Source organism: Balaenoptera borealis (assembly GCF_965194805.1).
Source record: "Balaenoptera borealis genome assembly, chromosome: 7".
Classification (NCBI taxonomy): Eukaryota; Metazoa; Chordata; class Mammalia; order Artiodactyla; family Balaenopteridae; genus Balaenoptera; species Balaenoptera borealis.
Genome location: NC_138864.1, coordinates 108,447,982 through 108,461,376, shown reverse-complemented (window position 1 = coordinate 108,461,376; position 13,395 = coordinate 108,447,982). Strand labels below are relative to the sequence as shown.

Below are 13,395 nucleotides of genomic sequence, written 5' to 3'. Positions count from 1 at the left end.
TAAAAGAAAATGTTTTAAATTGTTTAACAATACCATTTTTACCATTCAACTAGAATTCACTTCTGATGTAATGAATAAAATAACTTTGTACTTTTAAAATATAATTGGGCAAGGCAAATTACTTAATATTTAATTATATTTAGTTTTGAGAGGGTACAGAAAATAGTTCATGAAAATATAAGGCTAAAGTAAAGTTTGAGGTCTGGAAATTCTCTCATTTGGTGTAATAGGGTAATCTTAAATTTATAGCTTAGGAGGAAACAGTTAATTTTTTTTCTCCTTCTTACATAACACAAAAACAACTGATCCAGTTTGGCACAAACTTTCTCCTCCAAGGTCACCTTTGTGCTGAAATTCAGCACCTCAGGTTTCAGTCAAACAACTTGCAGATGAGAAAAGGTTTCTTAACAAAATTTTCTTGTAATTTTACTATCGTGTTAGTTCCTGGCAACTTGGGAGAGTCCTTTTTTCATAGTTAAGTGGGTCGGGGGAATGCTTCTTTCTCTTACTTTCTAATATGCAGAAGAGTAAGCAGTTTAAATCATTCCTTTTGTATCGCTTAAATAAATGTTAAGTCCAAGACAGTAGTTGCAATTAAGAAAAAGATAGTTAATGGGTATTTTTAGCATATTAATAGTTAATACGAGGTACTGCAGAGTTTTGTCATTCAATTATGAGAAAATTAGTCCTTTAAGATCAGAAAAAAAAATTTAAAAACTAACATAAATACAATTATATTTTGTAATTACATGTAGACTTACAATAATTATACCATGATCTGAATGTTCTATAATCAGGTAACTGTCCCTTCTTCATTTATTTTGAAATAAAGACTTTTCATTTATCTAATTTTCCTTCTTCCTTTTGTTCACATGTAATTTTCTCCTACAGAAACCACAGTCAGCTCCTGTTATGAAATATATTAACAGATTATCACTTAAATAACATTTTGTTCTGAATGTAGGCTTTAAAGCAAAGTCATTGGTAGATGTAGTTTATTCATTTGGAAGTGAAATTTTCTGACTTAAAACTGGCTAGAGACAGATAATGTCAATTTGGGTTCATTTGTCCATTTGAGGTTCCACGGGTAGTTAATTATACGCTTCACATAAATTCAGCCTTCACTTGCAACTATGTGCCAGGCTTTGCACTAAGTATTTTCATATATATAATCTCAATTATTTACATAATTATAATAACACTGTGAAATAGTTATTTTGGAGAGAGGTTAAGTTGTTTGCTCCAGGTCAGACAGTAATCTAATTGATTGCAAATCTTATGTCACTACTTTTAAGTTATGAACATTGGTGATTGAGAGCATTTGTAGCAGTCTTTGGTGCCTAGTATGGAGCCTTGGACTAGAAAGTATGTCAAGTCAGTTCGAAAGCTGATATTCACTTGTCTCATTGTAAAAACAGAGTTCTCTACCTCCCCCCGCACCCCGACCCACTCCGGAGGATGTGCAGGAGATGCAACGTGCTTCATACTGCTTCATGCATGGAGCCAGCTAAGATGGGCCATCTCTCATGAAGAAGAGGCATCAAGAAGAAGGGAGAGGGCAACCTGTTCACAGCAGCAAAGCAGTGCTAGCTTTCTGCCTTGATCTTATAACAAATTTAACAAGGTACAGACATCTTTAAGCCTGGGAATACACAATGTTTTGATTCGTTGACCAACAAACTAAAGGTCAACCTGAGAAAGTTGATTCTTGACATATTTCCACCAAGGGTCACTTGTTTCCATCCCAATGGACTCAAAGTTAAGAATTAAAAACCTCAACATTAGTAAATTATATGTTTGGAATACTGAGACTTCTAATTAGACGTACATCCCCAGTGCCAGTAGAGCCCACTCTGTTCGTTTATTCATTACTCATAACCTCATGTAAAACTGTTTGTTTGGGATGTGGTTTTTTTTAAAAAGCCATTTACCTTCAGGCTTAGTTAAAGAATGGAATATGTGAGAAAAGAATTTTCCAACTTTTGTTGACTCAGTGATGAAAAGGAAAAATATGTTTATAAGAATTTGGCTGCTTCGTAACTCAAAAATAATTGATCTAAGAAACTTGAAATTTCACATGTTAAGTGCTAAATCCAATTATAAATTTCAAACACAATTTTCCAAAGCATATCCTTGTTCTAGCTTATTAATATTACAGAATCATTCTGATCGGCATCAAATTATTAACTGTTTTTATAAGAGTGTACTAGAAATTACTACTAGGAATATTTTATTTGTGGAAACATAAATACAGCTTATATAACACCTTGTAAGTGGACTTGAACTAAAGGATCTTAAAAATAAATAGGAACAACAAAAATAAAACATGACTAACTCTCCAGCCACCATCAAAACAAATGTTTCCAAGGACCTGAAGCCAAGAAAATAGAAATTTATAAACACAAAGGCTAAGATAAATCAGTTGCATCTCCTGGGTCTCCATACATGACAAAACAAAACACTGAAAACCAACCAAAACCAAAAAACCCCACTTGCTGTGAAGGAAAGAATGTTGAAGAACATTGACCTTTTCTGCCCTCTGCCTACCACAGAAATCCCCACCCATTGCTGATTTTTATTTTTTATTTGTTCTTGGCTGTGTTGGGTCTTTGTTGCTGTGCACGGGCTTTCTCTAGTTGCGGCGAGCAGGGGCTACTCTTTGTTGTGGTCCTTGGGCTTCTCATTGCGGTGGCTTCTCTTCGTTGCGGAGCACAGGCTCTAGGCACGCAGGCTTCAGTAGTTGTGGCATGCGGTCTCAGTAGTGTGGCGCACGGGCTTAGATGCTCCGTGGCATGTGGGATCTTCCCGGACCAGGGCTCGAACCCATGTCCCCTGAATTGGCGGGCGGATTATTAATCACTGCGCCACCAGGGAAGCCCCACTGCTGATTTTTAAATTATTGAATCTCCAAAAATTATGGGAGATGGATGTCTTAAAAATGCAGTAGATTCAATCACATAGGTCATATCCTTATTAGCTGAAGTAGTAATTACTGAGGGAAGGCTAATCTACTTCATTCATTTTAATAACCAATTCTTTCTCAGATTTACCACAGAGCCAAATCAACCTAATTATTAAGGTACAGTAATATTGTATTGAACTATTTTTCAATCCAAGAATTTTTATTATGGAGAGAACACTTGGATAATTTAAGCAATTATGTGCTTCATTTCTCCTTTTCTGTAACTCCATTCTTGCTTATGTATAAGGTATTGAATTTAACTTGCTTCATTCTTGATGTTTCACATCTTGTCATCTTCTTTTAGAAAAATTTAAACTAAAGTTTAAAAGGCTACAGGGTAAGTGTTGGTGGCTAGTTCCTATGTATAACAAATCATAGTACCTAGAGCCCAGACTGCTGCCCTGGAGAACAAGAGGCCAAATTCTGGCTGCCCTGAAAAACCCTGCATATACAACTAATGCATATTCTAGATTTTACCATACCTCTCCCAAAACACTTTCAGGGATGCCTGACCTACACAACCTCTCCCTGCAGCCAGGCACACACCATTTCTCTCATTTGGATGTAATATTGCTAAAGAGCAAGGTCACTTGAAAGAAAGCTGAACTTGCAATCAGAATCTAAGTGTGAGTTCCAGCTCTTCAGGGCACCAGTTACAGGTAATTTAGTGCACTGGGTAAGTGCGTGCCTGCTAAAGCCAGAATGGGTTGGTGCAAATCCTGGTTTTTCCACTTTCTAGCTATGTGACTCTGGGCAAATTATTTAAATCTTGTGCCTCAGTTTTCTCATTTGTAAAGTGGTAATAATATTAATAATGACCTCGTAGAGTTGTGAAAATGAAACATCTTAATATGGCTTAGAACAGAACCTCAGGTAGCCTAAGCACTCAATAAATGTCAGCAATTATTATTGCTAGCTGCATGACCTTGGGGAGCTCACCTAACCTCTATGATAACTCTATTTGATCTCATGTCCAAAAAGGGATCATGACTTCATATGGTCTTTATGAAGACCAAATAAACTCATGCAACGTATATGACAGTCATTTTGAAAACATAATCAAGTATTGGACAACTCCTTCAACCAAGCAGAATCAGTTCCTTTCCGCTCTGTCCCTGTAATACTTAAAACATATGCATACACCTGCTAAGCACTTGTCACACTGTATCATAAGAATTTGCTTACCTGTCCATCTCCCCCACTAACAGTGCATCCTCTGATTCACCTCTGCACCCTCAGCACGTTGGACATACCTGGCACAGGACAGGTACTCAATACATATTTGTTTAAATGAATATTGTCCAAACAACTGAGCAGGAATTCATAAGGCCTCTGGCAGGAATGATGGATTATCACTTTTTGCCAAGTATCCTCAGTAGACCACCCAGAAATGTGCTTGTTTTTCCTCAGACACAATATATTGAGATTCTGTCATTTCTAATGCAGCTTGTGTGGTTGCATTCACTCATTCTTTTCCTTTAATAAATACGCTGGGCTCCATACAGTGTACCACAAGTGGCAACTGTCCAGGTTAATTTAGCGCCGCATACTATGCAGAAAGAACCTATTTAGTACAGAATCATTTACAAGTGGAGATAATAAGCTCCTCGGTTTGATTACTTCATTAGAGTGGTAGAATCTCAGGGTGGGAAAGAGTGGTTTTTTAGAAGTGGGAGTCCTTATAGAACAATAAGTTAAAGTTGGGGATCTGACTGCCTAAGTTAAAATTCTTCCTCTGTTATGTACAAGGTGTAAGACCTTGGGCAAGTTACTTAACCCCTCTAAGCCTCAGTTTTCTCATCTCTAAGATGGAGCTAGTAAGATTGATATATTAAAAATAATAACCCAGGGACTTCCCTGGTGGCTCAGTGGTTGGGAATCCGCCTGCCAATGCAGGGGACATGGGTTCGAGTCCTGGTCCGGGAGGATCCCACATGCTGCAAGCAACTAAGGCCGTGCGCCACAACTACTGAGCCTGTGCTCTAGAGCCTGCAAGCTACAACTACTGAAGCCCGCGCGCCTAGAGCCCGTGCTCGGCAACAACAGAAGCCACCACAATGAGACGTCCACGCACCGCAGCAAAAGAGTTGCCCCCGCTCGCCGCAACTAGAGAAAGCCTGTGCGCAGCAACGAACACCCAACGCAGCCAAAAAATAACCCACATTAATCACTTTTTATGGTACCTACCATAGAGTAAGCACTTAGTATGTGTTTGCTATTGTGATTAACCCAATCCCTCACCGCAGTGTTTGAACTTCCATCACAAGTGTATTCAGGACATGAGGCATGAGTGCCCAGCTTTTGCTTGAATACCATCAGGGTCAGGGAACTTACAACCTCCACCAGTTGTCCACTTGATTACTGGGCAAAACAGAATTGTTGATAAATTCTAACAGGTTGTAATATACATACTTACATCTTCTACTCAAGGGTCTTCCATCTGTCATTTGGGATTACCCAGACGAAATCTAATCTCTCCTTGCAGGACAGCCCCTTTAACTTTGGAAGGCAGCTACATGTGCTAGCTATCACCGTCCTCCTCACACACCCACACCGACTCTTAGATCCTTTAATCATTTCTGATATGACACTGATTACAAGATCCCATTTTACCCTTTTTACTCTTCTTGAATAACCTTTTGTTTATCAATGTCTTTCTTCAAGGCTGAAGATCAGAATTCATAAAACAGAGCAAATGTGACCTGATCACCAGTGAGAACTAGAGAACTACTCCCCGACTTGAACACTATATTTCTATTAATACAACAAAAGATTGATTTTTGTTTTGTGGAAGTTACATCACACTGTGTTGACTCATCATCTACTCACAATCAACAGAAGGCTCTAAATCTTCCTACGTGAGCTATTGTAAGTCACCTTGTCCCCAACCTGTACTTGTACAATTGAATTTGGAGATCTTTGAGTACTTTATATTTGTCCCTGGTAAACTTTATATTGTTAGATGTGATTCATTATTATATTTTTTCAGGATTTGATAAGGGGGAGGAGAATACTGATTGCATCATCCAACTTATTTGTTATCTTTTCTAGCTGTGCTTCATCTGTAAATTCGTTCAGCGCTCGGTCAATGTTATCATCTTAGCCATGAATCAAAGTGTTAAGGGGAACAAAGCTGCAAACCAGATTTGCATTAGATCCCTAGAGGCCTGGGTGTGCATCAGCCTCTTAAAATTTTTTTTTAAAAGATACCATTCATTCAATCAACAATATCTATTGAGTGCCTACCATGTACCAGTTATTGTTCCAAGTGCTGAGCATATATAGTGGTGAACAAAAAAAAATCCCTGTCCTCATAAAGCTTACATTCTAGTTAGGGGATAAGCAATAAACAAATATGAAGATAAATAAATAATAATAAGTTTTTTTTAAGTGAAAAACTAAAGCAGGGAGGGGGTTCACGAATGTTGACAGTAGAGGTGGAGTGAGCAGTTACCCTTATGCAGTGTGGCTAAAGCAGAGTTGTTTTTGAAGTTTGATTGCACTGTTCATGCCCTGCATTCTTATTGTGCATCTGGCCCAAAAGGTGTCCCAGAGTGGGAAGCAAGTCTTTCTGGTTTCTCAAAACTCACTTTTTTCTGTGTGGAATCATATTAGGAAAAAATCAATAGAACGATGATAAAGAATTTAGATAGCCATGAAATAAAAAAGAAAATATGAAAGGACATAATACCTCAAGAGACTTTGCAACATTTCTTCATATGCATAGGATATTCAAACATTGTGAGGCCAGCTAGACTAGCAGGGAAGCTGGTCATACCTCCTGATCAAGACTCCAGAGAGAGACTAAAAATTATTGCTCTACAAGTATAGTATATGGTTGAAAATGAAACAATAGAGGAAAAAACAGAAAAGCTAACACTTACCTTATTCCAATCCCCATGTTCTCAAGTATGGAGTGGGTTATGAATCCAAAAGTTTATGGGAAGTCAGGAGGATGGAATGCTTGGGTGACCCCAAAACATGGCTCAGACAGTCTGGATATTGAACTCTGGAAAAGAAGCCCATAAGGGACAGATTTGAAATCTACCTCTATTAACTACTCTCTGCTCATGATTCTAATGTTGATAAATTCTTCTGAATAGTTTTAGATAATCTTCAAATCCCTTTGATGTTAGAGGGACTTGATAAATCTTTGTTCTGTAAAATCCTAATTGCAACCTCTGATTGGAAATTTATTTTCTACTCTCACAGTGATACTTCTAATATTTATTTTTATTCACTGAGCATCTATTTTGTACCAGATACTTTGTTGGTGCTACGAGTACAAAGGTGAATAGGATAAATATGGTTCCTGCTCACAGAAACCTTCCAGTAGAGCTTGCAGTAGAGGGCAAGGTAGAAACGGGAAAGGCAGCTCCGATAAAGCAGTGTGTTATGAAGAGGAGAGTACCAAGAGCTCTAGGAGGGACATCTAACCCGGAATTTGGGAGAATTGGAAGTTAGTGACTTCTACGTGGAGACTTACAAAGTACGAGGAGTTAGTCAAATAAAGAGGTGGGGCAGATCTGTCTCAGTGGAGGAAGAGTGGATGCACGTTTTGAAGGTGACAGAAATCACTGATTATCTGAGTACTGAAAACAGTGCAGGATAGCTGAGACAGAGTGGTCAGAGATGAGACTGGAAAGGTAAACAGAACCAATTTCTACAGAGCCTTACAAGCCAAGTCATAGAGGAGGTACAAGCTACTGAAATCTGTGATTGCTTGAATGCTGGAGTTTTGAAGGGAAGAAGTCAAAGCTGCCCCTCAGGTTTTTGACTTGAACAGCTGGGTGGACAGTGGCATCACTCACTAAGGCTCTTACTAAAGGGATGAGACCAGCCGTGGTCATGTTTGGTTTGAAATGCCTGGGGAATACTCTCTGGGCACGAGTAGGCAGGTTGATCTTGAAGTCTGAGAATACAGGCTTAGGAAGCATCAGTACACGGTAGGCAACAATAGAATCCAAGGGGATGAAAGCGATACACTGGGAGAGTGTCACCGAAGAGAAAAGGGCTCAGAAGAGAACCCAGAGGAGCACCAAAACTTAAAACATGGGCAGAGAGGGACTTCCCTGGTGGTGCAGTGGTTAAGAATTGCCTGCCAAGGCAGGGGACACGGGTTCGATCCCTGGTCCGGGAAGATCCCACATGCCGCAGAGCGACGAAGCCCGTGAACCACAACTACTGAGCCCGTGAGTCACAACTACTGAAGCCTGCGTGCCTAGAGCCCGTGATCCTCAGCAAGAGAAGCCACCGCAATGAGAAGCCTGCGTACCGCAATGAAGAGTAGCCCCCGCTCACCGCAACTAGAGAAAGCCCGCGCACAGCAACGAAGACCCAACGCAGCCAAAAAATAAATTAATTAATTAATTTAAAAAAAAAACAAAAAAAACCATGGGCAGAGAAAGGATCCCTGAAAAAAGTACAGCCAGAGGGACAGGAGGGAAACAAAAAGAGTGAGATATCATAGAGAACAAGGGAAAAGCACATTTCAACAAGTAGGTTATGGTCAACAAAGGTAAATGCTGTCAAGAGATCAAGTAGGAAAAGCCTGAGAAGCACCTATGGAGGGAGCACCAAGGAGGTATTTGACCAGCTGGGTGACAGCGGGGTCAGTGGAGGCAGAAGGCAGGTCACAGCAAGCTGAGGAATAAGTGGAACCAGTGAATGTAGACAACTGTTTCAAACAATTTGCTTTAAAAGTAGAAGATATAATCCCTAGATTTTCTTCCCAAAGGTAGGGAAATGGTGCCACTACGAAGGCTCCCTCACCACCTTTACATTCGCTCAGTTACTACATGGTGATGCTCTTGGTAGGCATGGCCTTTGTGTTGGGCTGTGGTCTTGCAACTGGTGCTGGAAGTGGCTAAAACTGTCCAGTAAACCAAATCTGCCTTTCGTGCTCTCGTCCTGACTCCTCTTCTGCACCTGCCCCTTCTCTAGGCCTCTAAACTTCACACAGGCTTCCTGGGCTCTGACCTCTCTGAGCAGCCCACCAATGAAATGACCTTCATGGGTATCGATAAAAACCTGATCAGACACAACTGTCACACCTATTGCCATAGCTCATGTATTGGGACCAGTCAGAGGGAGGAGAGAGGAGTCTGGTCACCTTGGAGCAGACAACTGGCCCACAGCTGGCTAGGCAGGGGTCATCTCTGAGAGCAAAGTCCAGCAGCCAAAAGCTCTGGATTTGGGTTGGGGAAAAACAGATGATCACAACTACCAGCAGTGCTGAGGTTGGTCCTAGGGAGTGAAGGTGAGCCTAGATACAGTGGGTGAACACTGTAAGGGCTTTGGATGAGAGAGGAGGAGCAGGGAGCAGTCAGAGAACAGGGACCAGGAACTAGAAGTAGGCTGGAGCTATTATGCACACAGAGGCCAGGCACAACTGTGCTGGACAGGTGGCCCTGTCACCACCGGCTCTGTTATCCTGAATCCTCCACTGCGTTGTTTCAGTTCTCACACCTTCATGACAACGAAGTGACGTTTCTGACGTTCACGACGACTCCCAAAATCTTATACCCTCAACCCCTCTTAGTAACCTGTATTCCAAGGAGAAGATAGGGAAGCTCTGGCCTGGATGGTGCAAACAGGGAGTGCACAGAGGCAATGGCAGTAACTAACCCGAAAAGGTTGCAGTAATAGCTACCCCAAACCTAAGAACTAGTAGCTGAATTAGCCCTAAATCAATAGCAAAACTGGCTGCACGGCTTGATTAAATGAAACATTATTTCTCAATTGTAATCATTCCAGGATATCTATGTTCTCTAAAATGCGCACTATGACTGAACTGAAAGGCTTAACTGTCTTCAGTTTGTGATTACTGCACAGAGAGGAGATAAAAAGCAGTGGTAAACATCAGATAAAGACAATATTTTTGTCTTGTGCACAGACTAGCTAAGCTGCACAAACTGACTTTTCAGCTGAAGATTTTTTTTTTTTTCATTTTGCTCGACTCAATAATCATTTACCCACTGGATATTGCTTAAGGGGCAGAGTTTTCATCTAATTCTCATTTAACGAGATTGAAAAGGAAAAACTAAATAATAATATCCCATTTGTGTATAGTGCTTGTCTTTCAAAGAAGACATCATAACCCATTTTATACTATCTAATTTACATTAACAACCCTTTTATAGTGTAAATACTAGTAAGGGCTATTATCATTTATTATTACCATGCATACAAAGTATGCATAGAAGAAACTGAGGTATGCGGGAATGAAATGACTAGTTCAATGTAACTTCCATTTTAAAGGTGTAATAGCTGGTTTTTCCTTTTCTTTTTTTTGTTTTGTTTTACAATGAAGCCATGCTTTAGATAAACATACTTATAAAGGTGTACCTTGCCCTTAAATTTTAAGATGAAAAATACCTTGCTTAAAAGAAATCACAAAGGGTTTCCCTGGTGGCGCAATGGTTAAGAATCCGCCTGCCAATGCAAGGGACACGGGTTCGAGCCCTGGGCCGGGAAGATCCCACATGCCGCGGAGCAACTAAGCCCGTGTGCCACGACTACTGAGCCTGCGCTCTAGAGCCGCGAGCCATGACTACTGAGCCCGCGCGCTGCAACTACTGAAGCCCGTGCGCCTAGAGCCTGTGCTCCGCAACAAGAGAAGCCACCACAATGAGAAGCCCGCGCACCACAAGGAAGAGTAGCCTCTGCTTGCCACAACTAGAGAAAAGCCCGCGCCCAGCAACAAAGACCCAACGCAGCCAAAAATAAAATAAATTAAAAAAAAAAAAAAAGAAATCACAAGGGCCAAAATGTTCATTCTGTTCCACAGATCAAATCTCTCTCCCAAATCTAGATGAAAACCAATCAATTCCTATCACCCAACTCATTTTAATCAGCACAGTTCTCACCACCTTGTGCCACACATGTTACGAGTCGTTTGTGTGTATCAATCTCCTCTTTACATGCATTATGCTACAGTAATCTTGTCATCTCAGTTGGACTTGGAAAGTACCATTCCATGGCTAATTCTGTGTATATGTAAAGTCACTGACACTTTCATGTTTGTGTGAGCTTCCATCTGTGGGTAACATTTTTCTAATCTTTTCATGTATTCATCCACTCACTCATTCATTTATTCATACTCTCAAGCACTCATGCATCCATTCAACAAACATGGATTGTGTGTCCAAAATGTGCAAACACTACTCTAGATGTAAAAGATAGAAATAGGAAGACAAAATCACTGACTTCAGGAAACTCAGCCCAATGAGGGAGCCAGAAGAGTAAACAGCTGTAGCTAAGTGTGGTTGGTGTAGAGATGGAGTGACACTTGAAAATAGTCTGGGGAGCACAGAGAGGGGATTGATCTCTGTCTGAGAGGGTGAGGAAGGCCTCTTAGATCTGAGCATGCCAGGAAGAAGGGGATTTGGGTATCCCAGGTAGAGGGCACAGCACAAGCAAAGGCACGTATAAGAGCATCCTGTGCATTTGGGGAACCACAGGAAACATGGTATAACAGGAGGTTCTTCAATATTCTATAACTGGTTCTATTCCATAATCCAGGCCCTAGATGTCAACATAAATAATTCTATAAAGGGAAATATATGGTCCATGGGTTATCTTCAGTCATGCAAGTAAAAACACATTCTACATGGGATCTGTATCAAAGTACTTTTTGAAACTCTGACAATTTGAAAAATGTCACATAGGTAACAGCACAAAATCAAAGCTTGGGTCTGGTCTACCCAAAGTTTGTATTCTCCATATTTCATCTCTAGGAGGCGGCAGGTAAGAACAGCCTACCTATTCATCAAATACAGGTAGGTGAATACTTAGTCCACCTCCATTATGATTTCAGTATAAAATTTTTATATAGAAATACTTCCAAATACAGCATTTCCAAATGCACTACATTGTGTGAGTCAGATATTTCCTGTTTACCTCTTCCCAACCATTCAGCCTTGGTGCTGCCCAGCCTCCAAAAGCATGAGAGCCAGCCTTATAGACTTCTTATCAGCACCTCTACACACCAGCAAGAGGTGTTGGAAATAGTCTCTGAAAATTCTACACCCAAGTGCCTGCAGGGACAGCTCTTCCCTGAAGCTTCTGAGAAGTCCTGCATGAAGGCCTTTATGAACCAGGTCAGTAATAGATAAAATGCAACCATTACAGAGAACTCACATAGAACCTTCCCTAGACTAACTCTACTGCCTTGGTAATCCTACTCGGAATTGCCTTGTCACTTAAGAAAAACTTTGCACCACCAAATTGCATCCTTGTTTCTATTTGGAAACTTTCCAGAGACTCTAAGAGTTCAAAATAACTAATCTATTTTGGTTCCTGACCAATTATAGAATCCTCTCTAAGACATCTTTTTTTTTAACTTGGTCACGCCACGCGGCTTGTAGGATCTTAGTTCCCCGACCAGGGATCGAGCCTGCACTCCCTGAATTGGAAGCACGGAGTCTTAACCACTGGACCGCCAGGGAAGTCCCTCTAAGACATTATTTCTTCATTCATCTACTACTTCACCCATTCAAAGAACATCAACTTCCTCATTTCGGACTCTCCTGAAGCCAATCCAGTCAGCCTTTGTCCCCCATTCTTCTACTGCAAACACACCTGTGAAGGTTGCAGTGACCTCTTTGTTGTCAAATCCAGTGGTCAGTTGTCCATCCTCACCTTACTGCCCTCTCAGCAGCTACTTGGCAGTAATGATCAGTCCCTTTTTGTTGAAACATTTTCTTCACTTTACTTCCATCACACCACACTGGCTTTCCTTCTACCTCATTGTTTATTCCTTCTCAGTTTCTTTTGGTGGATCCTTCCTGATTTCTGAATGCTGGGAGCCCCCTTGGGCTTGGTTCTCTGTAATTTCCCATCCAGTCCATTGCTTTATTTTATTTTATTTCTTAAATTTTTATTGGAGTATAGTTGATTTACAATGTTGTGTTAGTTTCAGGTGTACAGCAGATTGAATCAGTTATACATATACATATATCCACTCTTTTTTAGATTCTTTTCCCATATAGGCCATTACAGAGTACTGAGTAGAGTTCCCTGGGCTATACAGTAGGTCCTTATTAGTTATCTATTTTTTATATAGTAGTGTGTATATGTCAATCCCAATCTCCCAATTTATCCCCCCCGCCACTTACCCCCTGAAAACCTTAAGTTTGTTTTCTACATCTGTAACTCTATTTGTTTTGTAGGTAAGTTCATTTGTACCTTTTTTTTCAGATTCCACATATAAGCCATATTATATGATCCACTGCTTTAAATACCATATCTTTTGTCCTAATGACTTGGAAGCTGCAGAGGGGGTTTCTTTTCCTAGAGGCAGTGAAGTTTGGGTTGGGCACTGAAGGAGGAAATGAGTTGGCTGAGGAGAGAAGATACTTAGGTGAATAGGATGGGGAAAGGCACAAAAGTGTGAAAAGGCAAACTGTGTTCAGAGAAGAGAGGGAAGTCTG

General features: G+C 40.6%; 1 protein-coding gene across 3 annotated transcripts in view; it reads right to left on the bottom strand.

Moving 5' to 3' along the window:
• The window catches only part of MKLN1 (muskelin 1), a 347,577-nt gene that overhangs the window by 311,990 nt on the left and 22,192 nt on the right, over positions 1-13,395 (bottom strand). For all 3 annotated transcript variants that reach the window (XM_082399181.1, XM_082399182.1, XM_082399183.1), the window contains one exon: positions 6,847-6,971. In XM_082399181.1, the coding sequence (XP_082255307.1) occupies positions 6,847-6,863 (17 nt within the window). In that variant the 5' untranslated portion in view covers positions 6,864-6,971. The remainder of the gene's footprint in view (positions 1-6,846; positions 6,972-13,395) is intronic.